Source organism: Mucor velutinosus (assembly GCF_035048745.1).
Source record: "Mucor velutinosus strain NIH1002 chromosome Unknown tig00001549, whole genome shotgun sequence".
Lineage (NCBI taxonomy): Eukaryota > Fungi > Mucoromycota > Mucoromycetes > Mucorales > Mucoraceae > Mucor > Mucor velutinosus.
This window is the reverse complement of record NW_027041929.1, coordinates 230134-257216: the sequence shown is the minus strand read 5'-3', so window position 1 is coordinate 257216 and position 27083 is coordinate 230134. Positions and strand designations below refer to the sequence as shown.

General features: G+C 39.7%; 8 protein-coding genes across 8 annotated transcripts; 6 read left to right on the top strand and 2 right to left on the bottom strand.

Moving 5' to 3' along the window:
* Positions 1-77: 77 nt before the first annotated feature.
* On the top strand, positions 78-3777 carry NMD2 (mRNA decay protein; the record flags this gene model as incomplete). The annotated part of the gene is made up of 4 exons (XM_064826271.1): positions 78-413; positions 469-1577; positions 1637-3458; positions 3526-3777. 4 exons carry the CDS (start codon positions 78-80, stop codon positions 3775-3777), a joined length of 3519 nt encoding a protein of 1172 aa, XP_064676369.1.
* A 2098-nt stretch (positions 3778-5875) lies between these two features.
* Positions 5876-7749, top strand: ATC70_007004 (OPT superfamily small oligopeptide transporter; the record flags this gene model as incomplete). Its single annotated transcript, XM_064826270.1, has 6 exons — positions 5876-6297; positions 6357-6636; positions 6689-6932; positions 6986-7234; positions 7302-7522; positions 7579-7749. The coding sequence occupies 6 exons, from the start codon at positions 5876-5878 to the stop codon at positions 7747-7749; spliced, it is 1587 nt and encodes a 528-aa protein (XP_064676368.1).
* A 337-nt stretch (positions 7750-8086) lies between these two features.
* Positions 8087-8590, bottom strand: ATC70_007003 (Cyclin domain-containing protein; the record flags this gene model as incomplete). The annotated part of the gene is made up of 1 exon (XM_064826269.1): positions 8087-8590. One exon carries the CDS (start codon positions 8588-8590, stop codon positions 8087-8089), a length of 504 nt encoding a protein of 167 aa, XP_064676367.1.
* Positions 8591-12963: 4373 nt separating this feature from the next.
* On the top strand, positions 12964-14123 carry ATC70_007002 (uncharacterized protein; the record flags this gene model as incomplete). Its single annotated transcript, XM_064826268.1, has 5 exons — positions 12964-13001; positions 13059-13354; positions 13406-13509; positions 13573-13744; positions 13816-14123. The coding sequence occupies 5 exons, from the start codon at positions 12964-12966 to the stop codon at positions 14121-14123; spliced, it is 918 nt and encodes a 305-aa protein (XP_064676366.1).
* Positions 14124-14750: 627 nt separating this feature from the next.
* Positions 14751-16211, top strand: DRS1 (nucleolar DEAD-box protein required for synthesis of 60S ribosomal subunit; the record flags this gene model as incomplete). Its single annotated transcript, XM_064826267.1, has 1 exon — positions 14751-16211. The coding sequence occupies one exon, from the start codon at positions 14751-14753 to the stop codon at positions 16209-16211; it is 1461 nt and encodes a 486-aa protein (XP_064676365.1).
* Positions 16212-16275: 64 nt separating this feature from the next.
* Positions 16276-17049, top strand: ATC70_007000 (uncharacterized protein; the record flags this gene model as incomplete). The annotated part of the gene is made up of 3 exons (XM_064826266.1): positions 16276-16527; positions 16585-16639; positions 16691-17049. 3 exons carry the CDS (start codon positions 16276-16278, stop codon positions 17047-17049), a joined length of 666 nt encoding a protein of 221 aa, XP_064676364.1.
* A 152-nt stretch (positions 17050-17201) lies between these two features.
* ATC70_006999 (uncharacterized protein) lies at positions 17202-17651 on the bottom strand (the record flags this gene model as incomplete). The annotated part of the gene is made up of 1 exon (XM_064826265.1): positions 17202-17651. The coding sequence occupies one exon, from the start codon at positions 17649-17651 to the stop codon at positions 17202-17204; it is 450 nt and encodes a 149-aa protein (XP_064676363.1).
* Positions 17652-26345: 8694 nt separating this feature from the next.
* Positions 26346-27008, top strand: ATC70_006998 (uncharacterized protein; the record flags this gene model as incomplete). Its single annotated transcript, XM_064826264.1, has 1 exon — positions 26346-27008. One exon carries the CDS (start codon positions 26346-26348, stop codon positions 27006-27008), a length of 663 nt encoding a protein of 220 aa, XP_064676362.1.
* Positions 27009-27083: the final 75 nt, after the last annotated feature.

Below are 27083 nucleotides of genomic sequence, written 5' to 3'. Positions count from 1 at the left end.
TATCTAATTCGGACGTATATCTGTACATTCTGAAGGATTTTTTTTTTTTTTTCTCTTTTTCATCAACAAACAAAACAATGGCTTCTCACCACCGTTCTGGCAGTAGACATAGAAGTCCATCCCCTGGGGGCAGTAGTAGCAAAAGACAAAGACACTCTTACAGAGACAGAAGTCGTTCTCGTGATAGACATCGTTCCTCTTCACACCGCCATCATCGCTCTTCTCGTTATGAAGATGCCCGCCATGATGATTCTCGTTATGACGACAGAGCGTACCATTCTTCTTCGTCCTCGTCTCGCCGTCATTACGATAATGTAAGTGTTAATGATAAAAGAACCTCTTCACGTGAGCCAACACCAAGAAAAGATGCTGTAGGCAACTCTTCAGCAGTGTCTGCATTAGAGACTCACACAGTAAGTGTTTCCTATTACATTTGATCATATTCAGCGTACTAAATGACATGCACAGAAGCCTACTACTACTACTGCTAGCTCGTCCCTAGACTCACCTGCTACGCCCAACTTAACATCGTCTTCCATCACTGCTACTGCAACTACCACGGATGCTGACGAGGCATTGCGAAAGAAGCAAGAGAGGGTCCGTAAATGGAAGGAGGCCAAGCGATTGAAAGAGGAGGAAGAAGCTAAAAAGAAGGCAGTATTGCAGCAAGATGAAGAAGAAAAGAAGAAACTCGCCATCGCTGCAGCACAAAAAGAAGCTGAAGAGTTGCGCCTCAAGCAAGAACAGAAGGAAGCCTTGGAGAAGCAACAACGTGAAGAAGCAGAAAAGAACCAAGCTCCCAAACAGGAACCTCAACTGCTCCAGCAATTTGCCGCCATGAGAAAAGCAGCCGCTGAAGCAGCAGCTAAGGAAGATGCTGAATCTGGTGCCAAAGAAGATGCTGACATGGAAGAGGCAGCTCAACAAGAACACGCCAACCAAGGATCAGAGGCAAACGGCAAGAAGTGGAGTTTTGATGATGATTCTGAATCAGACGATGATCATGGCATGGATGTGGATGGTGATGAAAAGAAGAAGGAAGCAGAAGCAGAGGCTGCCAAAGCTGCTGAAGAAGCTGAAAGAACCTTCAAACCACTGCAGTCCAAAACGGATGACCATAAAGACGACGACTCTATCCTGTCAAAGCCGAAAAAGACCTTCTTGATGTCCAACAAGTCCACCAAGCCTAAAAATGCTATGCGAATGGGTTTCGGTCTGGGTAAATCAATGATGACAATGAAAAAGTCTGCACCCCCTTCTGCTGCTGCTGCTACCACTGCCACACCTGCTGCAGAAGCCATGGAGACTGATAAAAAAACTGCTACACCCGAGCCTGTTGATACAGAGATGAAAGACTCTGAGGACATTGATCCATTGGAAGCCTACATGCTTGACGTCCATGCTGAAACGAGAAAAATCAATGAAGAAGATAAGAAGAGAATGGTGGAAATGAAAAACAATGCTAGCAACAAAAGAAGAGGCTCCATTGTGGAAGACGATGATGAGGATGTTCCCTCAAAAGAAGCCAATGCCGCTGATGACGAAGACATTGGAAGTGATCCTGAAGACATTTTAGCGTAAGTTGGACATACTTTCATTGACTTGAGCATAAGCTAATGCCTTATTTACACTGTAGATTGGCTGCTAAGAAGGTCAAGAGAAAGGACATTGCACCAGTGGACCACAGCAAGATGGACTATGAATTCTTCCGCAAAGATTTCTACATTGAGCCACCAGAATTGAAGGAAATGACACAGGAACAGGTGGAATTATTGCGTATCGAGTTGGATGGCATCAAGATTCGTGGTGTCCATTGTCCTAAGCCCATCACCAAATGGACTCATTGTGGCCTGCCTGCTGGCTGTCTTGAAGTCATCCGCAAACTGAAATATGAGAAGCCCACCTCGATTCAAGCACAAGCTATCCCTGCCATTATGAACGGCCGAGATGTCATTGGTGTCGCAAAGACTGGTTCTGGTAAAACCATTGCATTCCTGTTGCCCATGTTCCGTCATATCAAGGATCAACGGCCACTAGAAGCAGGTGAGGGCCCTATTGCCATCATCATGACACCAACCCGTGAATTAGCCACACAGATTCACAGAGAATGCAAACCCTTTTTGAAGATTCTCAACTTAAGAGCTGTGTGCGCCTATGGTGGTAGTCCTATCAAGGATCAAATTGCAGACCTCAAGCGTGGTTGTGAGATTATTGTGTGCACGCCTGGTCGCATGATTGATCTTCTTTGTGCTAACTCTGGCCGTGTCACCAACCTTCGTCGTGTCACTTATTTGGTCATGGATGAAGCCGATCGTATGTTTGATATGGGTTTTGAGCCTCAGGTCATGAAAATCGTCAATAACGTGCGTCCCAGTCGCCAAACGGTGCTGTTCTCTGCTACTTTCCCTCGTCAGATGGAAGCATTGGCTCGTAAAGTGCTCAAGAAACCTCTGGAAATCACTGTGGGTGGTCGCAGTGTCGTCTGTGATGATGTAAATCAAATTGTAGAAGTAAGAGAAGAGGATACCAAGTTTGTAAGACTATTGGAAATCTTGGGTGAGCTGTACAATAACTTTGGCGAAGAAGGTGCCAGTGCTCTTATTTTTGTGGATCGTCATGAAGCAGCTGATAACTTACTGAGGGACCTGATGCGCCGTGGTTATCCCTGCCAGTCTTTGCACGGTGGTAAAGATCAAGCCGACAGAGACAGCACCATTGCAGACTTCAAGTCTGGTGTCACCAATGTTCTGATCGCTACCTCTGTTGCTGCTCGTGGTTTAGATGTTAAGAACTTAAAGGTTGTGATTAACTACGAATGCCCCAACCACATGGAAGACTACGTGCATCGTGTGGGCCGTACAGGTCGCGCTGGCAACAAAGGTACCGCATACACATTCATCACACCAGATCAAGACCGTTACGCCATGGATATTTGTAAGGCATTGAGGCTTAGTGGTCAAGAAATTCCTCCAGACCTTCAAGCACTTTCTGAATCTTTCCAGAACAAGGTCAAAGAAGGCAAGGAACGTGCTTCTGGCTCTGGTTTTGGTGGTAAGGGCCTTGAGAGACTGGATAAAGATCGAGATCTTGTCAAGCGATTTCAAAAGAAGGCCTATGGCGGCAATGAAGATGAATCTGATGAGGAAGAGATTGAGCTTGAGAGTAATGTCGTTGCGCCTGGTATCACTGCTGCTGCCTCTGCTGCTGCTGCCGCCGCTAAAACCGCACTGGAAGCTGATTCCAAGAAGGATACAAATGGTAAAGAAGATGCTGGTTTGTCGGCTGCTGCTATTGCTGCTAAAAAGGCTGCTGCCATGGTTGCTGCTCGTATCAATGCTCTTGGTGGTGCTGCTGGAAGTCAAATGATCACTGAGGATGGTGAAACTCGACCTGTTTATGCTGAGGAAATTACAATCAACGATTACCCTCAAAAGGCAAGATGGAGAGTGACAAACAAGGTAAGGGAACTCATTATTATACAGTAGCTGTACACAGGAAGCTAATTGTTTTGCAAAAAAACTATAGGAACAAATCAATCAAATCACCGAAGTCTCTGGTGCAGCCATCACAACTCGTGGTTCCTTCTTTCCTCCTGGTAAACAACCCACTGGCAATGAACGTAAATTGTACTTGTTCATCGAAGGTGATTCAGAGATGGTGGTTGAAAAGGCAAAGAATGAAATCAAGCGTATTTTGGTCGAGGCAACAGCTGCACAAATGGAAGCAGAAGCAAGAGGCGGAGGGCCCGGTGGATCTGGTCGTTACCAAGTTGTTTAGATGTGTCTTTATAGTCATCACTCATAATAAATTTTAAGCTGTTGGTTTGTATCGTCTAATTTAGTTCAATCGATGCTTACTGCCATCTTGGAGCTTGAAGTAAATGTCGAGCAATTATTTTTGAATCAATGAGTTGAAGAAGGTGGAAGATGGCTCATCTTTGAAAGCTACAGAAGCACTACAGTCTATTTCGTTGAATGTAGGGGATTCTTCCTTTTGTCTCCCGTTGTTTGTCTGTCTGTAGTTGGCAAAAACTTGCAAGCTACGAAAAAATAATTGCAGTTTATTGAGTCTGCATGAGTCTATGAATACGGTATAAGTTCAACAGAATAATGTTACCTTTCAATACTTGATACCGCCTAGCATCTAGACAACTAACCCTATCAGCTATCAACAAACGTCTATGAATAGCTCTGATTTTTCATTCGTAATTTTAAAAGCTCAACTGAACGAAAAGAATAGAAAAGATACTTTATTATCTGTGATGGAGTAATGGAAAGAGATAAACCCAAGATGATTGTCCTAAGATTGAGATAATAATAATAGGCATTATTTTGCCACTACCAGCCAAAACTGATTAAACCTCCGTCAAATTTCTGATATGGATTGGTTAAATCTTGATCAATTTCGACTTGGTCCATCTATTTTGCAAGAATCGACTATATAAACTGTGATGATTATCAAATGCTGTCTTAAGCTTTCTAAAAGTACTTTTAAAGGCGCATCTAATGGTGCCATGTATAATGAGTTTTTTTTGAATAAACTTATTGAGTAATATTGCAATTTATGAAATGACGTTTTTGACCAAAATGTTGAAATTTTGGATATCAAGGTGTCACAAAAGTAGCTTCTGATGATGCCCTGGATCGATAGAAACATTTTGATTTACTACATACCATAGTAAAAGTCTTCATTTTGGAGGCTAAAAATGCGATCGTTTAATTTTCAAGAATTTTCATGAGGTACCCCTCATGGTTTTTGGTCGATTTTGGTCGATGATTTTTGGGTCTCAAAAAAAAGTTGAGCAAAGACATCAAGAAGGAAATGCCAAGCGAGAGCAATTATCTGGCACGATTCTGACAGTCCAAACGGCTTATAACACGAGAAAACGCTGCTCAAGTGTATTCAGTTTTCGCTGTGATTTGCGTATTTTTGAATAGTTGGAGGCAATGGAAGTATGCTGTCAACCTGTAGTTGATTCAAATAGTATAGCACAGTCGCCAGGTATCGATTTCGCTAGCTGCAGTATTATTTCGAGCCCCAGGCCTCACAAATTTGCGATTGTACCACAAAAGAGCTCTGTTTCATACAACTAAACCCAATTGCAAATACTGCTTGAAGAGCATGCAGATACAAATCTATGTTCGTTTGTGTATTTTTGCTATATAAATGTGTAGCTACGCAACATATATTACAAATATAATAAATTAGAGCTCGAATGGTGTAACAGATCAACACACTTTCTCAGCGTTGTGCCTGATTCTTTAGGGATAAATATTTGATAACATAAGCGTGGTTTGAGAGTCTGCGCTTTCGGCCACTGTCAACTCCCTTTTTCCAACAATATGGCTCTTGGCGACTATCCAGAAAATGTACAAACTTGAGCGGCTTAGCAAAGATCCCATCATCCGAGCATATGCCATGCTAGTCATACCATCAATTAAAGATGCGATGTTATGTACAACAACATGAAAAGCTAAAGCGAAATACATATAGTCAAGCAAGGTCATTATCATAAGAGTGCACAAAGCATCCATGCTCCAACGTGATGTTTATAGCGTAGGCAATTTGCGCATAAATTACCCTTGATTTATGGAAGACGAGCCTTTAAACAACCTTTCTGGTAAGCTTGTGATGAACACAGATCTCAGCAATGACTCCTTTGTTTAGATGTCCGAAATTACTTGTGCGCATGTTTTTAAGGGATCATCAAGCAATGGTAGTTACAGAGAGATCTAAACTGAGGAGTAGAAAACCAGATTGATTTGTAGAACAGAGAGACATGTGCAAGAGGTTGATATATCTTATCTTAAGCTAAAGTCTACCGGCCCTTCTTTTATTCATCTCTCTTTCACTTTTCTTTACTGGTTAGCATAGTATGGAGCAAGTTACCAAATTTATCCAATCTCTCGACGTGCCTCAGCGCTTCAAGCATGATAAAGCAGTGCCTATTGTCAGCATTGCCGCTGCCACTACACTCTTGTACGCATCCTATCGACTGATCTCAACTAGCAACCGCAATAGGAAGAAGAGAGAATTAGGGCTCAGGGACATTCCTGTTCCAGGATCTTGCTACCCATATGTAGGCCACATGTTTTCTTTGGGTGATTTGCCTGATAGAACTATATCTGATTGGCATCGAGAATTGGGCCCTATTATCAACGTCAAGATGGGATGTCAAGATTGGATATCGCTCAGCGATCCTATCTTGGCTCACAAAATTTTTGTGACCCATGGTGTCAATACCTCCTTGCGCGCATATAACACATACTCATATGAATATTACAGTTTCAAGGGAAAGTAAGTGCTTGCTACTTTTTTTATATACAATGCGCGTTTGCCTCTAACGTCTATTGTAGAGGTATCGCATTTTCACAGCCCACCACTAGCTGGAAGAAGGCCAGATCAGCTGCTCTCTCAGTGCTTGCACCCAAGGTGATTGAAAAGAACTATATGGATTCTATTCGCAAAGAATCATCTGATTTTGCAAACCGATTGATCAATACCACCGAGACCAAGGGCAGCGTTGATCCTTTGAAACAGCTTGAACTCTTCGCTTTGAATGTCATTTTCAATGCTGGCTTTGGGAGACGCTTTGACAGTGTGGATGATCCTGAATTTAAATCCTTGGCACATATGGTATGTATCATTCAACTGCGTTTGTAGATATGTCACTCATTGCTCTGTATAGGTTGAGTACACTATGAAACTTGCTAGTTTGGACAATGATTTGCCCAATTTTCTGCCTGCTCTCTCTATCATAGACTACTTTATCGGCACTCAAGTCAAGATGAAGAACTTTATCAACAATAAGAGAAACCCTGTTTATCGTAAACTGATCAAGGAAGCCTTCAACAAGGAAGGTCCCAATGTCATCAAATCCTTGGGAGAAAATGGATTTGTTATGGACGATGAGGAAAGGCTTGTTTTCATGTGTAAGTGCTAAAAATCTCGTCAGCATTCAACGTATTCATCTGCTTGTATTTAGCTGATTTGATTGCTGCTGGTACTGATACTATCTCTGTTACCATGTCATGGACCTATGCTATCTTGTGTCGCTACCCTGATCTTCAAAAGAGAGTGTCTGCTGAAATCGACAACTTTATCAAAACTCACGGTCGCGTTCCTGATTTCAGTGAAAGAGACGAAATCCCTCTCTGTATTTCAGTCATGAAAGAAAGCATGAGATACAGGCCCACAACTCCATTTGGTGTCTCTCATACAACTGATAAAGACAGTAAGTGGCAATAACATTGTGCCAGTATTGAATCTAAGCACTGACATTTCTTTTATTACAATACTAGTTATTGTTGATGGTTACTTGCTTCCAAAAGATTGTATTATTATTTCTACTATGGGTAGTATGCACACTAACGCTGAGCGTTATGAAAACCCATTTGAGTTCATTCCTGAAAGATTCATGGATAATCTCAAGACAATGCAGGCCTCAGCAAATGGTAGCATCGAGCAAAGAGACACATATAACTTTGGGTGGGGACGACGCATCTGTCCGGGCATTTACTTGGTAAGTCGTTGTCAAATGTCGAGTTGATGATTGAGTACTCATTGCAATATACGTAGGCTGAGGTCGAGATCTTTTATGCTTTTGTTCAGGTGTTTGCCAGATGCTTTATTGAGCCTGTTATTCCTGGAAACTATCCTGATATTGATGATGCAAAGAATGCTGGCCTTACTGTATTGCCCAAAGAGTATCAAGTCAAATTCACCAAGCGTGCAGATGCCCTCATTTAGTTTAATATAAGCCATTATCAACATCCTTCAGAATAAATGATTCACATGCTTTTGCTTGATGAGCCAATAAGAATAAGCTTTTTTTCCTATGTTAATTCAGTAGACACAAGATCTGTGATGAGCTACTGTACAACTGCTAGCAATCATTTGGTTGGGAATAAAGTATGGTTGTATCACCGTAGCAATGCAAATGAAAAAAATCAAATAATGAGCACCAGTTTTGAATTTATTATGAATTGTGATGTTTAATGCGTTTATGTGTATGACTTATTTGCTGATTCTTGTAACTGTGATTGTGTTCAATGCTTGAAAGCGAAAATGAAGGAGTAGGATACTCCTAGTTGCATCTTCCATTAACACAGCTCTCCTTACAGTCGTCTGACGAATAACAGCAAGCTGTGGCAGGTCCTTGTCCATTGTTTAAACCGGCATAGCCAGCACGGCAAGCTAAACCTGCAGGTGGGTCGTTTGGCTTACGTGGGCCATTGCACACACCGCTCTTGCAGCTTTCGACACAGTCATCCGAAGATGAACAACAGTACCCCAAATATCCGTCGCCATTGCGCTTTCCTTTGGCACCAGGGAGACAGGGGCCAAGCGTTTCAGTAGAGAGAGGAGGAGCTGAGGTCTGACTAGACAAAGCAGGACCATTGCACACACCGCTCTTGCAGCTCTCCCAACAGTCATCGGAACTCTGGCAACAATAGCCGTAATAGCCATCACCATTTCCCTTGCCTGAAGAACCGGAAATACAGGTACCAGATGCCTTGACAGGGGTAGCAGCAGCCTGAACGCTGATAGCAGCAGAAACCAAAAGAGCCAGCGAGAAAGATAACTTCATTTTTGATGAAATGCAGAGGAGTGCAAGTATGAAATGTTGATTTAATAAAGCAAAGAGGTACGAAAATGCTCGTCTTTTTATACACATGTTTTTAACTTTTTTTGTGCTATTCGGGAAAAGGTAGTTTTGATCTATAGCGTGCGTTTGCTAGAATAATTCATTTGCACCATGTCCTACTCCTCCAATGGAAAAGGATTCTAGATTTGATCTTTGTGAGGCAGTGGAAGAATGCACCGAGCCAAGGGAGATATATTCTATTTAAAGTTCTTTGGAAATGGGGCAAAAGATATTGGGCCTGAAAACTGTTACAGTTTTGAACAACAGTTTCTTACAAATTTGTTGTATAAACACCAAATCAAGTGTCATTTCAAGGCACTTGCCGTAGCATAAATGTATTTTGTGCAACATTAAAGAGAATGCCTTCTTGTTTTGTTCTGATTCTTCGTTGGAAAAGAACACCGAGATTGCATAGCCACATTTTTTTGTTTTGATTGTTGTGATAGCAGAGATGCCTTGTAGGCATATATTCGGCTCCTTATGCTGATTCACTCCTTCAAGACCAACTAAACGCAATGGCCGTACGAAGCGTGTCGAACGAATTTGGTTTTAAAAGTGAATTTTAGATGAATTCAACCGATAGGTACTTGTAGCAGATCTTTTAGCTGCATGCAAAGAAAATTAATCAGTATTTCAATGGAAAGAAGAGTGGATGTTCTATGACTTGTCCCAGGTTACTATTACAAAACAAGCAGTGTAACCAGCTTTCTTGCAAACATTGTAATTGAAGTGGCAACACAAAATACAGTTTGAAAATGAAATAGATGGCGGCCTCCCCAACCAAGGTGCTCTTCCATTATTAGATTTTTGCTTTCTGCGACGTATTGCGCGCAATAAATGTTTGTAGTCTTTGTGAATGCCTATTAGATGTAAAGTTCTTCGTTTGACTTGATGCTTCAGTACAACTCTCTTTCTCCAACTGTCTACATTTGAAACATTAGGGCCATCATTTTGTTGATCAATCCACTAGCCGATCTATCTCGCTACGCTCGATGTCGGCGTCGCCCTGCGAGCTCTCACCTAAGATATTTTAAATCAGATATTCTAACATTTTGGTATATCAATTAGGTTTTAAACAACCAACTATTAGTTAGTAAAAGAAAGGTTATACCAGAGTCAGGAGGAGGACAGGAAGTATCTCCCTCAGCATCCTTTTTGCTTACACTGATATCAAACAAAGTCTATTATTGAGGCGATATGAAAGAAAATACAGGTTTTATGCAGCATTTGTACATCACAATCGCCATTTTCTGATAATAGAATTGTCATATTATTCACTGCTGCTGATGCTCTTAATAAGATGGCGACATAAAGCTGGTCATAAGTAAATACAGGACTTGTAAAAGATCTACAGCGATTTTTCTGGGATATCGTCACTGCAAAAGACATCTTTATGAGGCAACTCTCCCCCAAAAAAGTATTTGCGCTAAGCGATTGCCTTTTCAATTCCATGATCCCCATTCAATCAGCATCGCAATCATCGTTGTCATCATCAGAAAGGCATTTAGGTCAGCCAGCAGCAATGCCACCCGCTGCTAAAATCAATTGAAACTCAGCTTATTTTTTCTGTTCAAGATTGGACAGATATTGCCTTTTTTCGACTTCTTAAATCTATTCTATATCTTTGTCCCTGAGGCGATTCTGGTACATATCCACTCCACTGTCCGACAGACAGTGGATGAAGATCAAATCCATTCCCTCTTGTAATTTAGATAGTTAGATAGTTCCTTTTGTTAGTTTAGTTTAGTTTCCATTTATATTTATATTTTTTTCATTTCTCAATTGCACCCGCCTCTTCACTCTGACCTATTACTCTTAGTGTACGCGGCTCAATCAATAAACACAATTTAAAAAAAAAAAAAAATCTATTCTATGATATCCGACTATATAAATTGTGAAGATCACCCTACGTTTCCTAATGCATTCTTGAAGTACTTTTCAAGGCGCTTCCAATGGTGCTAACTGTAATAAGTGTTTTGACTGAAATCATTGAGCAATTTAATAAAATTTAAAATCAGGTTTTCAGCGAAAATAGCTATATGTTGCATATGAAAACCTCATAAAAGTGGTTTTAGAGGCTGCTTTGGATCGAGAGAAACATTTTGATTTGATATATACCATAGTAAAAGTCTTCATTTTCAAGGTGAAAAATGCGATCGTTTGATTTTCAATGAAAACCATGAGGTACCCCTCATGATTTTTGGTCGATTTTTGGCCATGTTTTTTAGGTCTTCAAAAAGTTGAGCAAAGGTGTCAGGAAGTTACTACTACTCAAGTACAATTGTTTGGCGTCATTCCGGTGGCTCATAATTGCCAACATGTCAAGATATGAAGGCTTGAAAGCTGTCAAATTTGGTTATGTATTGCTTTATAGAGTCTATTTATACGGCATAAATCACAACTTTGGTAGCTGCAATTTACTGGAAGGGCTGTTCTGCAGCCTGTGAAACTTCTAATCCAAATAGGAGGTATATTAGTTTTGGTAAAGCTAATTCATGCAAATTTTGATGCGTTTTGTTGTTGGTAAACTTGATAATAATGGAAATAAGAAATCGAATTTGCTGCTTGAATACTATGGTTTTGTACCTTTGCTTCGCTACGGTAAACCCCCCCATAAATCAATGCTATCAAGTGTTGAATTAGACGCGCTATGCTCTTTATTTTGAATGTTTTACAGTATATATATTAGATATGAGCTTACTCATAAAGTCGAGCTGATTCAAAAGGAGCTGTAAGCTTTGCAAAACTCTATTCCAAGAGATCTTCATGTAGAAGGTTCTTGCACTATTGCACCTGTTACCAGAAGTTACCAAAACATTAGGAGCAATTATATACCTCTATTGGTATTACATTGGAGTCGTAACAAATACGAGCAATCGGCAGGCGGTAACAGGATCAGTATACATCAATATCATCGAAGGATCCATTGCATCTTCGTTCCATACATATATTACTAGTTCAGATTTCGTAATATTTCATCATGGTACACGTATAGCCAATTGAATCAAGAGGTGATGGCATTTGCCCATTGTAAAATTACCGTTATAGATGAAGTGAGCTACCAAAAGTGAACAGTCTGCGTTGATGTCAGTGGCATTAAAAGCTCATTCTACATACATGCCGAATTTAAGGATATTAGGCATAGCCTCTAAATGTGTTGTCCTGGGTATGGTACTGCCATGCAGTGCAATCTTGGTCTTGAAACTTATGTTAAATGCCTTAATCAGGACCCAGTGTGAGTTTAGAGTCGATTTTTGAAAGAGCAGTATAACTTGTGAGGTAGAAACCAAAATTTTAGAGAAATACATAGAGTAAAAGGCAATATCTGTGATGCAATTAAGCATTTATAAATCTAAAGACAAGAAAGCAAAAAGAATATTTTTACTTATACTCACTTCAGCTTGTAGTATCAGCATGCTTAGGATGCTATTATTCGAGCGGTACCAATCGATTGTTTGATGCCACGGATAACTTGAATTAGATCTAATTGATAGGAAATGTTATAAGCGCTGATATGAAATCTGGTCCTGTTTCCTTACGGGGCCTGCAAATGAAAAGCCAATGATAAAATTACATAATCACGTCAATGGCCCTGACCTCCGATGCCCATGAATTTTGTAGATTCCTGGTTGCCAGCCATTTTAACATTGATGGAAGAGATTGAACCGTGTATTTGCAGCACCTCTGTCATGCTGACAGCTCGTAACTATGCTAAACAGTGCATGGTATATAGGAAACCAATGTTAATACATGTGTCTGGGGTCAAAATCATCAGATATGGAGTAACTGCTCTATCATAGAAGGATCGAGAGTGAGCATGTTTCTATGATTGCTTACCAAGCAGTCTGGTGTGTCTGACTTTTCAGCAGTGATTTGATATATGCTACACTTCTGGAAATCACCAAGCATACCATAAATAAGGATACTACTCCCAATGCTGTTGCACAATGCTGTGAAAAGATGACGTTGTACTCTGAACGGGATGAACCTGATGTCTGTTGGTTCAAGCCAAATTGAATCCCCCACCTTTTTCTGTTCCTACTCCTCCCTTTATTTTTTTTTCTCACAAACGATCTTTTTGTTTGCCTCGATACCTAATTGCTGTGCATATTCAGACTGACCTTGCTTCTATCGGATTCAGTATCTATTCATTGCATTTGGCACTTTTTCCTCTCCATCTGATATTGCGCACATCAAATCAAGAGGGATTCATACATTGAAAAAAAGGGGCAAACATTATACACCAGCAATTCAACATCTACACACCTTCCATCACAAGTGTTCATTATTTAAACAACATATAACAAAGTATTGCTATGGGCTCAGCAGCCGTCAACTGGTGGAAAGAATTCGCGTAAGATTAGATGGTTGCCATCACTACAGAGTCCGTGATTACTAAACAGTATACTAGTCAAAGTCATGAAAATTTAAAACACTCAATCGCAGGCGCAGGCGCAGGCATCGTTTCATCTATTGTAACTTGCCCTTTGGATGTAGCAAAGACGAGACTGCAAAATCAAGGCGTTGCAAAGCCCGGAGAGAAACTATACAAAGGCACTGTAGGCACCTTGTCTCGCATTTGGCAGGAAGAAGGTATTCGCGGATTATACAGAGGTTTAGGTCCAACAGTCTTGGGCTATTTGCCAACCTGGGCTATCTATTTCACAGCATATGATTACTGCAAGAGTCATTGGGCCGATGAATTAGGTATGTCTGTGTGTTCTGTGAGTATTTGCATGTGCTGATTATAAATGATAGGACATGATAAGGAGTGGCTATTGCACATTAGTTCGGCAATGTCCGCTGGTGCTGCTTCGACCATGCTAACAAACCCTCTGTGGGTCATAAAAACTAGATTAATGGTAATATAGAACGAGAGAAACAGTGATAGCATACGGTTTGCTGATGGGACATGGCTTGTGTAGACACAAAATGAAAGAACACCATATAGATATAACAACACATTACATGCTGTCTTCACCATTGCCAGAGAGGAGGGATTTAGAGGATTTTACAAAGGATTGGGCCCATCTCTGATCGGCATTAGTCATGTAGCTGTACAATTTCCATTATATGAAAAACTAAAAGTAGCATTCCGTAAGTATATCAGTGATATGCGTGGGGATGTCGACTGATTTTTTTTTTTTTTTTTTTTGCCCTGATGCTAGATGTGGATAGAGAGGCTGTATCCGGATCATCTTCGATTTTATTAGCGTCAGCACTGTCCAAGATGGCAGCCAGTTTAGCCACATACCCGCACGAAGTAATTCGCACTCGCTTACAAAACCAAACCAGAAAACCATACAAGTACAAGGGGATATTACATGCGATCGAGGTCATGTCCAAAGAAGAAGGCATTCGTGGATTTTACAAAGGCTTACCAACAAACCTAGTTCGAACTGTACCTTCATCTGCAATGACAATTCTTACCTACGAAATGGTGGTAAAGAAACTAGACGATTGGAAGAACCTTTAATAGAGAAGCAAGCGCTTCATCACGCACAAGTACACTCAAATTGTCCCTCTTTGTATATAATACCCTTTTCGACTTTTCCTACCTTCCCATCAAAACGTCAAGAAAAAGTACACCATAAAATATATATATATATATATATATATATATTTATTTATTTATTTATACGTTTCATAAATGCATAGTAAATTTGCTAATTATCGCCATGAGCTCCTCGAAAGCAGACGTCAGGTTGTGAATGATGTTTGCAGGTAGTCACTTTCTGATCATTGCGAGCCTTGGTATCTAGTATTGATCTGCAGCGACGTGGCCAGATTCTGTCCCAATGATGGCAATCAGCCATCTCGCCAGACATGGATCTCTCGCAAGACCTTGCTCATGACGAGCTGACCGCATTGCAAACTTGGCTTGATGTATCCTCCTAATGCCAGGTTTTCGATTTTGCAATAATACGAGGGCTATTCTCGGCTCGAATTTCATGCAGCATCTCTCTTGATGCCACATCAAAACAAGCCAATTACAAATTACGTCACGAGAGGCTCTATCACATGCAGATTTCATCCAAAGCAAGTCCTTTTTGTGATTTAGAATGGAAAATACGACAAGAGAACCCAAGCGTTTCTTTCACACATGTCTCGATCAACATCAGCCTCTGATAGCAGCTACAGCAGCAGCAACAAAAACACATTGAGTTTCTCATCACCGTACAAAGTTCAAACATTGGACCAGATACCGACGCCATTGCTGAAATTGCTGGTCGTTCTCGGCCCCACATTACAAAGCACTGCGAAATTTGTCGACATCCTCATGTGGCGAACAAAGCAGCCTCGACAGTCTGTACTGCTGGTGTTGTTATGGATATGCTTGTGCTTATGGACCTGGCAATGTCTGGCATTTGGATTACCTACTCTTGTTGTGTATAAATTATCCCGCGATTGGTTGTTTGTCAAGACGAGCAAGAGCCGCAGAGAAGCCATGGAGAAGAAGCGTCAAGAGCAGCGACTAAAGCGTGAAGCCCAGCTGGAAGAGGACTACAGCGATGATGAGAGAATCACTCAGCTTCGATTGCAACAGCAAAAGGAGGAGGAAGATGAATTGATCAGCCGTAAAATTCGACCTGATGGAGAGGTATCGCTGGACGATACGCTGGAGGATTTAGCCATTGTCAACACTTTTATCGATCACGTTCGTTTGCAGATCAAGAGAATGTTGATACATGTAGATGGAACTCGTGCAGACACTGCTATTAGCTGCCTCAGCGTGTTGCTGTATACCTGGCCTTTGTGGATCTTGATTTGCTGGATTGCTGGAGCTCATTTAGTGATGGCTGTCGCTGGTGCGTTGTTACTTGTAAGCCCCTCGCCTTGGTTCCACATTATTGTCATGTCATTACGTAACAATATCGTATTGAAGCATGCACTGGCCGCCGCGTGGGCTTATGGCGTTGCATTTATTACGACATCATTAGCTAGTTGTACCTTCAAGAAAAAGGCGTCGATTCAAAGAAAAAGGGAAAACAAGAAGGCTAAAGTCAAAGGCTGGATTTCATCCATATTGACCAGGGCCAAATCAGAGAAATCAAAAGCATTGGGTGTCATTGAAAGCAAGGAAAAGATAGAAGATGGAAACAAGGGCACTCGCAGTGAGATGATATTCCAATTCGAGGTGTATGAGAATCAGAGATGGTGGCTAGGTGTGAATTGGACAACCAACATGATGCCCAGCGAAAGAGGGCCATGGACAGATAATCAGCTGAAGGCCATCCCTCCCAAAGAAGAATTTGAGTTGCCAGAGCCTACGCTTCAGACAGCCATCATCAACAAGGACGGCAAGCAAGTTGAGCGCACTACCAACAAAGTCTGGAGCTGGGCTGACGGAGACTGGTGGGTGGATATGACCGGTGAGATCGACGGCAAAGTGGATCACAATGGCTGGGAATACGGCAACAATGCATGGAAGCAATTGAATGGAACACCTGGTATGCAGACATTCACAAGAAGACGTCGTTGGTGTCGTAGAGCTAGACTGGTTGAGCGTGAAACTGATCAAGAATTACCAAACAGTACAAATAGCAATAAAAAGACGGTTTAGCATGAAACATCTTTTCTCTCCCTTTTTTTCACATACAAATAAATAAACACTTACCTCTTATAATATGAACTACATCAAAAAGAAGATAGCTGTTGGACTACATGTGCCTCGACTCGCTGAAAAGGCCAGAGAAAAGGGCATCGAGCAATTGAGTATCCTAGAAAAGAAGCATCCTTACTTTGATCAGACCTTACCACCAAGGAGAATGACTGAAAATCAGCGCAAGAAGCTCCTGAAGAAGATCAGTAGAATAGCAAACAGTCTAGACAATGCAATTCCATACTCGCCTATACCTATTGGCATTGATACGATCTTGGTAAATATTTCCAAATGTTGATCATGTTGATCTCCGTTAGTTGATTCGATTACGTAGGGTTTCATTCCTATCATTGGAGGTGTATTAGGGTGGTTTTTGTCCTTGTACCAGAGTAAGTAGGCTCGTACTGGCATTTGTCCACAGGTACTAACCCTCCTTCAAGTCTACCTGTCCACTACATTTGGCATACCTCTCTGGCTTATGATGCGCATGATGTATAACATTACGGTCGATTTCATGTTCACATTTATACCTGTACTAGGCGGATTTCTGCACATGTTCTACAAGGCCAATCTTTACAATTACGAGGAAATGTGTAACTGGTATGACAATCCCAGCGACGAGTACAGCCAACGTGTCAAAGCAGGTGAGCGTAGACCAAGTGCAGCTGGACCACCGCCAGGCGAAATTACCTGGACCCAATTAGGAAAGGATCTCGCTCACTTGGTCACTCAAAGTATAAATACCACAAGAAAAAGTGTGATTGAACAAAGAAACAACAGCAAGAAGAAGCCTGAATAAATTTAATTTCAAATTTTTTTATTACTGTTGATTGCTGGTATAAGAAGGGGGGGAAAAAAGATAAAGGATGGGTAAGGATGTGTATGTACATTGGAAGCGATAATATGAAGGAGGATTACGGGAGAATGAGAGACAGACTGGAAGATAGATAATTACATTCTCAATAGATCCTCCAATTCATCTTCATCAGAAACGAGCTCAATCAGCATGTTCATTAGAATAGCAAAATCGCCATCAGCTCGCCTCCAGATGTGATTTCTTACTTTTTGCAATCGAATTTGAGCAGGCTTTTCTACATGTTTCAAGACAATCTCCTCTTTTGCTTCAATGATCAGCTTTTGTAAATGAATAGGCAGTGCGTAGATATCATCATTTGCTACCGTTAAATAGGCACTCATGTCAGGCGCAGTCATCAGATTGAGTAGGTAGTTATAACGATAGGGCTCTTCCTTTGGCTGATTTACGATGGTATTTATAAAAAGCGGGCTAGTCATACTGGAGTCTTCGCCAAATGTGTAGTGTGTGATTTCATCGTGGTGGCAATAACCGCAGGAAGCACTATAAGGATGGCTTGTGTCTGAAGAGTGATGGTATTCCATCATGATTCAAGAGTGATGAAAGTGGAAAAAAAAATAAAGAGAGATGAGGAAGGGAGGGGTCAAGAAAAATTTTCGTTTCTTTTTATACCTTCTTCCTTCATACTGAAGCTATTTGAATGATTGGGTCCCTTTTTTCCCCGCATTAGGGTTGGTTGGTCCTCCTCCTTGGATTTCCATATTACCCCTCCTTTTTCGTAGCGTCAATACGGCGCTAAATTCATTTATGGAGAGTCGGTGGTGTCGCAGCCCAACGTGTGAAGATTGCACTGGAGTCACACTGATGGCAAGCAGTACGACAAAATGTGCGTTTGCATTAACAAAACAAACCGAAAACAAAAAAAAAAGTACGTGGAATCCAAACAAACCTCATGGAGGTAAAATGATTTTGTGCTACAAACAGTTTTTAACTGTATACCGTGAGAGCTTCAACTACCGAATTAGTATCGTTTAGCATGCAACGACAGAAAATTTGACATGCCAAATCATGGAGGGGATACCATGTAGCTTGATGAAAAGTAGCATGACCCAGTCAAGACATTTTAGTAAGCTGCTAGGATTAAACTCGCTTCTTTAGATCCCTAATGAAAAATGTGGGATGATTCCATTATAATCCTAAGAGTACGTCAAATGACAGGGTATAGCTTAATGCCCAAATTACAAGATATACTGTTCAGTAAGTGCAACGCCAAAGGGCGGGTTTTTAAACAAAAAGGCGATTCTAAAAATTCTGAATTGGCGGTTTTAGTTTTTCCAAAAGGGCGGTATTAATTTTTCAAAAGGGCAAGGCACATAATGGCTTAAAGAAAAACAAGGTGAAAGTGTCTGTCTACCTTTGTCCATTTTAAAACAAGAAAACTAAGACCTTTATACAGCCTATAAAACGCGAAAAATAATGACATAGATAACTTATTTATTACATCACTTTTTTTTTTGTTGCTTTATCTCTCAAATATTGAAGGTAATGGTATAAATACATACAGTGGAGTGGGACTTTCCATCTTGCTAGGTAATAGTTATGGCCGTGTATCATAGATCACTCTTCAGGAAGGCATGGTAGTGTGAAGGTCTCACTCGTGGAGCGTAATTGCTTGGAGGTAGAGTACCGAATGCCTACTTTACTACTCTATTTATAATATGAATTGAACTGTGCCAACACATTCTTTTTTCATATGTATATCATGACGTTATTGTATCTGATTGAGACGTAATCATTGAAGAAACGTCAATGGATAAGCATTATATATATTCACAATTGGTTTTTCGGTACATAGTGTCTGGTCATCTGTAAGCGAATGAACTTTTAGAAATGCCTGTCTCCAAGGTGTTTAGTTATAGTGTCCCGATTTGCTGGTATGGGTCTTGGCTGCTGTACTTTTGCTGAATTCGGCTAAATGTTTTTTGAGTTAGATAGGTATACATACATAATTAAAACACAAAGAAAACAAAGTTTAACGCCACTGACGACTTGAATAGTTGAGGCATCAAACGAGATAACAACCATAATAAGCTATATGCCAATTTGTTCTTGGCCTTTGATTAGCGCAAATCGAGAGGCTCAAAAGCGCGAGTTGGGATACAGTATTTAAACTTGAGTCTAGTTTTAGGTTAAAAACCTGTAAAACAAAGGGCGGTATTATTCTTTTTTTTTTTTTTTTTTTTTTACTAAAGTTAAATGAATACATGTTTTTTTTATGATGGGCAGGGGAAAATTCGTGACGAAGAAGGGCGGAATGCAATGGAATGGGTAGAAGAAATAAACCCTTTCCATTTAGAAACATTAACCTTGCAGTGAAAGCAGGTTAATGGATTTCACAAAAAATATAAAGCAATCTTCACTACATATACTGGAAGCCATGTTTTTAAAAAATAGACAAGCCAACCACATCTTTTCAAATATAATTCTAAAAAATTGAGAGCTGGACAAAGGTGAGCAAAACCGCCAGAGAAGCCGACAATGGCGAGGGGTGTTTACCATAGCGAAGCAAAGGTGCAAAACTTATGGCAACTAAGCATCTAATCCAACACTTGGTAGCATTGATCTCTATGAGGGTTTGATCGCAGCAAAGCGAAGGTGCAAAACTATAGTATTCAAGCAGCAAATTCGTTTTCTTATTTCCATTATTATCAAGCTTACCAACTACAAAACGCATCAAAATTTGCATGGATTAGCTTTACCAAAACTAATATACCTCCTATTTGGATTAGAAGTTGCACAGACGATAGAACTGCCCTTCTAGAAGATTTCAGCTATCAAGGATGTGATTCATGCCGTGTAAATAAACTCTATAAAGCAATACATAACCAAACTTGACAGCTTTCAAGCCTTCATATCTTGACATGTAGATCTTTCAGAGCCACCGGAATAACACGAAACAATTGTACTTGGGTATTAGTAACTTTATGGCACCTTTACTCAACTTTTTGGACCAAAAAAAAAACATGGCTAAAAATCGACCAAAAACCGTGAGAGGTACCTCATGGTTTTCATTGAAAATCAAACGATCGCATTTTTCATCTTGAAAATAAAGACGTTTACTATGGTATATATCAAATCAAAATGTTTCTCTCGATCCAAAGCAGCCTCTAAAACCACTTTTATGAGGTTTTCATATGCAAAATATGGCTATTTTCGCTAAAAACCTCATTTCATATTTTATTAAATTGCTCAATAATTTCATTTAAAACATCTATTGCAATTAGCATCATTGGAAGCGCCTTGAAAAGTACCTCAAGAATGTATTAGGAAGCGTAGGGTGATCATAACAGTTTATATAGTCGAATATCAAAGAATAGATTTAAGAAGTCGCAAAAAGACAATATCTGTCCAATCTTGAACAGAAAAAGCAAACTGAGTTTCAATTGATTTTAGCAGCGGGTGGCATTGCTGCTGGCTGACCTAAATGTCTTTCTGTTGATGGCAATGATAATTGCGATGCTGGTTAAATGGGGATCGTGAATTTGAAAGAACAATTGATTAGCTTGAATCCTTTTTTATTTGGCTTTATTAGGAGTTTTTCCCTATATAGGTGTCTTTTGCAATGACAATATCTCAAAATGTCGCTGTAGATCTCATAAAAGTCCTGTGTTTACGCAAGGCCAGCTCTGTGTCGCCATCTCAAGAGCAGCATCCGCGAATGGTATCACAATTCTGCCCCCAGAAAATACGACTCGGACGGAGGATGTTGTGAACCAGAAGTCTTATAATAATATAACGTAAATGCTGCATAAAAAATATTGATCTGTACATTTATATAGTAATCCAAAAAGTTTTATTAGTAGCATCTGCTCCAAACACACCATTTTCTAAAATCACCAATTCCTCAGCAACCATGCTACGCAAATTTGGCTTGCACCATCGTCATCTTGGCAAGAGAACCCAAAGAGAATTGGAGGTAGAAATTTGTTACCACCAATAAAAGTGCTACCTTTGTTTATCGCTGATGTGTCTGAAAATAATGGGGTAAATTATTGCATACAAGTATGCATCTTTGGCTGCGTTTACTTTCTGCTGAAGCCACTTCACAGTCTAAAAACATAGACGATGCTTATTATAATATTACATCGTATCTATATTTACAAGTCTAGTCAAATGTGTATGTACGGATGCCTCAGGAACTACAGTAGATTCAATCTCCCCAATGTCAAGATGTCAAGATCCACTTACACGACTTGGAACATGTCGACTTAGGTCGTCTCTCAACAAGCTATACCAAGAATCACTAAGGCCCCAGTGGCCTGCTATTTACATACCACCAGCTCAACGTAGTAGCCATTGACCAGGGATCTGTCGTATTAAAGCTAGTGAGATGCCCTATAATAAAGAAGCTCTTTGCTTTCGTTTTAGATACAGTTGACAACTGATTATCATCATTGACTTTACTTTTACGAGTTCATTGCTTCTGTCAATTCTACTATATAGAATATTCTATTATTCTGGATCCTCACAGTTGTTTGCTCCTGACTGGTGGCCCATGAGCTTTTACGCAGTACATCTTTGTTAACTGGTTCAAGGCTTATACAGTTATTCCGTATTCAAGATCATATATCAAGTACCTACTGCTGCATCACTGTCAAATAACGATAAATACCTTCGAAATTTACATTAGTTTTAGACCTCATTCAATCTCGGAATAACACAATAAATATATTTAGTTCTAACTGTATTTTCTCTGTCTATATTTCGTTATCCTAAACACTGGCATCTACCAAACAGTTTTATGTGAGTGATGCCTTTTAAATTTATTATGTGGGGGATGCAGTAAAAAGGGGTTAAAAAAGCAGGTAGAATACTGTTAAAATCCTTCTTTATTTGAAATTAGGATAATATGCAATAAAATGTATATTCTACGTCTCTATTTATATTATTTGGTTTATATCTCTTATCTGGCAGCAGTTTAGTAGTTGCCAGTAATCCCATTACTTTATATATTTTTGTTGGGTCATTTAGTTGTTGATCTGATCGATCAAGAACGGTATTTCAATACATGGTTTTTGAATCATGCGTAAAGAATAGCTCTTTATTGTTGAGCCTGCATCCTTTTAGGTATATTTACGTTACAACACATTACAATGCCCTTGACATTTACTTTAGTATCTGTCATCTCTTATTTTAGAGCATTTTACCCTTGCTATCATCATGCTAATACTATTATTATGCATGCTTATCTGCTGATGGTAGCATGGTTTAATTGAGATGACATTTATTTTGGGCTTTGTTTATGATGGGAATCTAGTCTAGTTCACTTCAGGGGAATCATATTATAATAAATGCTCAGTCCCTAGACACTTTTACAGCCCTAATACGGAAACTGAGTTTCCAGGCACTTGCCAGGCCTGGCTCTTATATGAATAATGGTTTTACAATCAATCAACAAAAAGCACTGTTATTTCCACCCTCTTTCCTCTGCTCAATGCTGTCAACGCTTTCTTTGAACGACGACCTAAAGCCTCAGAGATTTCACTGTTTACTTCAGACATTTTATGCAGCCCATGAATCGTCAATGTCCAGACTAACGTTATTGAATATAGAATGCTAGAAAATAGTATAATAAACGATAGTGATATGAATTGCCACATACTTTCCATACGCTTCAAAAGCATCTATTACTGCATTGCCTCCGTGATGAAAAGGGCATTCAGTTTTCCAGGTAGCCCCCCACAAGCCAAAATTAATTCAAACCCAAACTCATAGTCTGTTCTAGAGTGGCCAATTTTTAATGGTTTTCGACTCGATTGATTTATCTTTGCAGATTCGACTAAGTAAAATATGATTATCATCCTATGGTTCTTTAAGCTTTCTTGGAGTGCTTTTCAAGGCGCATTCAATGGTATCAAGTAAAATAGATGTTTTGAATAAACTTATTGAGCAATTTATGAAAATATGAAAAGAGGTTTCTGGCCAAAAAGTCGAGATTTTACATATCAAGGTCCCACAAAAATGATTTCAGAGGCTACGTTAGATCGATAGGAACATCTTGATTCCATACATACCATAGTAAAAGTCTTCATTTTCAAGGTCAAAAACGCGATCGTTTGATTTTCGATGAAAACCATGAGGGGTACTTCATGCTTTCTGGTCGAATTTTGGCCATGTTTTTTTGGTCCTCAAAAAGTTGAGCAAAGGTGCCAGAAAATAACTCCTAGATGAGAGCAATTGTTTATTGCTATTTTGATGTTCTAAAACGGCCTTTAATGCGAGAAAACACAGCTCAAATGCGCCTGGATCTTGCTGTATTAGGCACACTCTTGACTAAAAAGGGATAATATCTGTATGATACTTGCCCGTATATGAAATAGCTACGTGTATATGGATGTAGAGCATCACATAAGAATTAGATCCACAGATAATATGAAGGGTTTTTATGTGTTAGTGGAAGGTCAAAATGAAAGCAGCAGTATTTTGATAAGATACGCAAGAGCAATCGGTATCACGAGCTGCCGCTGCGCAGGTTGGTTTTCACTGAAGCGAAGCGAAGGTAGAGAACCATCCGAAGCATAAACACTCATATGATTAGTGATTTCATATCAATCAACAATCAGGGTTCTTCTAATAATATTCTAATATTAATTTTTTGCAATATTAGCCAAAGGCCCACGGCAACGTGAGCCACCTGAACGTAGGTTAATTTCTACCAAAGCAAAGTGTAGGTCAGGAAACCACCCGAAGTGCCGAAAGGTTCGTTCTAGATAACGGTACTACTACCAGCCTTTCAATAAAAAACATCACACCTCAAGCTGTCAAAGCTATATTAATCATGCTATATCGGTAGCTCATCCATGCCCCGCATGGTTACTTAAATAAACTCTTATGGCTAGTGCTGTTGCAGTGGTTTCCAGTTTAAATCAGAACATCAGTAACATTTGCTAGATATTTCAGTAGCAGTTGATGCTAAAAGCTGAATTCAAATGTATAGATACTTTTGTTCATTTACTTGAACTCAAGATCTTGAGATTAACGTTGATTGCTATTGTATTTTCTATTTCGCTTTTAAAATCATTTAACCGCAATTTTATTGCTGTTTGATGAAGAACTTCTATGAATATGAAACATTATTTCGAGATAATGCTACGTGTTTGATGATAATAACGGCTTGTGGAATACACTTACTATGATCTATGCCCCTGTGGCTACTCCTTCATCATTTGAGATGTCATACAATACATACTTTTACCAAAAAAAAATGAATATTACATATCTATATAACAAATTGCATGTGAATTTCTGCAGTGTACGACCGACAATACGAGACATCTGCTTGCATTTATGGTATTAGCCTAAATGCATTGTGTGCTACAGGCTTGTGCCTTATATGACATGTTATAGACATAAAAATAACCATGCTGCAAGCATTCAAATATCCAGATTGGCGATTAGAATGAGCAATACTCCATGGCATTATATTCAGGCATGCATCATTAAAATAGGCGAGGCAGACTCTGTCTATGCAATGCATGTTAATATGTCTGTAGTTATAACCGCTATTAAAATCACTAACAAAGTCTTTTAATAGACCTGGTAAATTATCATGATGTCCCATATTCCGGGTATTTAACACTGTTTGTGAATAGTACAGTAGATTCATCGCGTATGCTTTGGCGTAATATACTACCGTTGACAATGAGCGGTGATGTATGTAATTGTGGTCTAGGCAGTATCTTGAAGGCTGACAAAACAGTAAGAACTGAACAAATTGGGCCCCCTTTCAGGACCATATGAGCCCATAAAACAGCCTCTTCGAGTATTCCTTCAGAGAACATTCCGCGAATTTAACGGTGGCACAGAAAGCATGCATTTGCTCTCAGTATGTCTTCCAAGTTGCAAGTTGGGTATTATCCTTTGAGACCCTGTTATTCTGCTACTAACACAAGTATCTGACAAATACAGATGCATGGTTTATTTTAAGGTATACAATTTTGTGGGCGGAAAGACATTCTTTTGGCTCATATGACAATCTTTTTGCACCGAACATCTTTTGTCCTCAGCAAATCATTCGATATTTTGATAGTGAATGAGTTTGCTTTGGATCAGCTTCACAATCAATGCTATACTCTTTGAGATAACGTGTTAAAACTAATGTGATTTCTTTGTACGTTATTCACGTTTTGCAGAGTTCAATGTTCCCTAGTAAATACATTATATGATTGCTTGAACGCTTTGGTGTGAATCAAGTTTCATGCAAGGAGATGATAGAGATCAGAGCTATTTTTGTGCTACTATGAGCATATCATCAAAAATCCCACACTGCAATGTTTTCCTTGACCCTTGAAATTGCTCAGGGAATTTTGTAACACCTTGTTTGCGCGGAGGAACCCTTATGAAACAGGAAAACGTATTGCCTTTTACGTAGATGTAAGAAAGGGAGTACCCATCAACCTTACCTAAGTTTGGTAGATCGAGAATATGAGGAAAACAAGAACGTGCATTAAATAATATATTCCCATTCAACTATATTATGTAACGACGTCTTGATTATGTATTTATCTGATAAAAGACATGAGCTTCCTTGAATTTGACAGATAAACAACATGCATGACCAATGTGATGTGCATATCTGTCATTGCCATTTTAAAGCATTTCGCTTCCAAAAGATGCTGTAGACAAGTTGATAGTGCTGTTGCTTATAAAGATGATCGAAAAAAGGGTTCTAAGGGTGTAAAATGACCGCGTTGAGATCAAACACTGATCATCCTCGGATGTACATGCGTATCTACCAAAGCATTACATTACACAACAACTGTTGAAAAAGGAAGACGAGAGCATGTCTAGGAGCAAAAGATTGGTTTCCCATTATTTCACTTTTAATATGAGTACAAAAACCTCATTAAATGGCTGTACCACATATTACAATGATGTTGTATTGAGAAATGTATGCAAAATCAGAAAAGCGAGAGCAATTGCATGCAAATGCATAATCGAATGATTATTTGGTTGATGCAGTATTATCTCGACTTGACACCGAGTCCATTGCAGTAAATATAGCATCTTCACTATCGGAATTTCGAGTGGTTGCAAGCGATGCCCTATATAGAGTTCATGAGAAAAAACTCGAATCGAATATAGGCGGATAAATGTTGTTTGGGGTTTAGTCATAACTATCTCAGGTACAATTTGCATTTCGAAATGGTAGCAATAAGCATTTCTACCCCAGCTATTCTCGGTTTCTCACTTTCCATTACGCATTTTGTTTATCACTGAACATGTCTGAATCCGTTACTCTGGTAGGTGCCCCATTCTCCACCTTTACTCGTACCATGCGTATGGCCATGCATTATCTGAACGTAGAGTACACATTGCTGGAGACTACACCTCACACTAAGATTGCCTACAAGTACAATCCTTTTGGACGTATCCCATCTTTGATACATAAGGATCTAGTAGTCTTTGAAACACCTGCTATTCGCGATTACATTGACACCACTATCAACAACGCCCTCACTCCTCAAGACTTGAACACAAGACTCAAGATGGACCAACTCATCAGCGTATTGTGCGATTACATTTTCCATCACATTGTGTTTGGTGTCGCTAAACCCCGTATGAGTTACGAAGCCCAAGGAAAGTCTGAGTCCGAGATCACTGAGCTCTTAAAGAAGCCGCTAAAGCAAGCAGGCAAGATCATTGGCGCAGTGGATGGTATGGTGGATGAAAATGGACCCTTTTTGTGTGGCCAAAACATAACCTGGGCCGACTATTTTGTCTATCCTGCCATTGCCGATTTATTCTCGATCCCTGAAAAGGCCTTTCTTCAAGAGAGAGCACCAAGATTGACTAAATGGTACAAGCAATTCAAAGAACGTGAAGAGGTTGTTCACACCTACCCTGATACTGTTGCTGATCAAAGAAAGAAATCAAATTTGTAAAACCCTGAATTCATTGAATCTGTGAGACAGTACTAAATTATCAAATGATAAGGGTCAAATTATATAATAAACCTT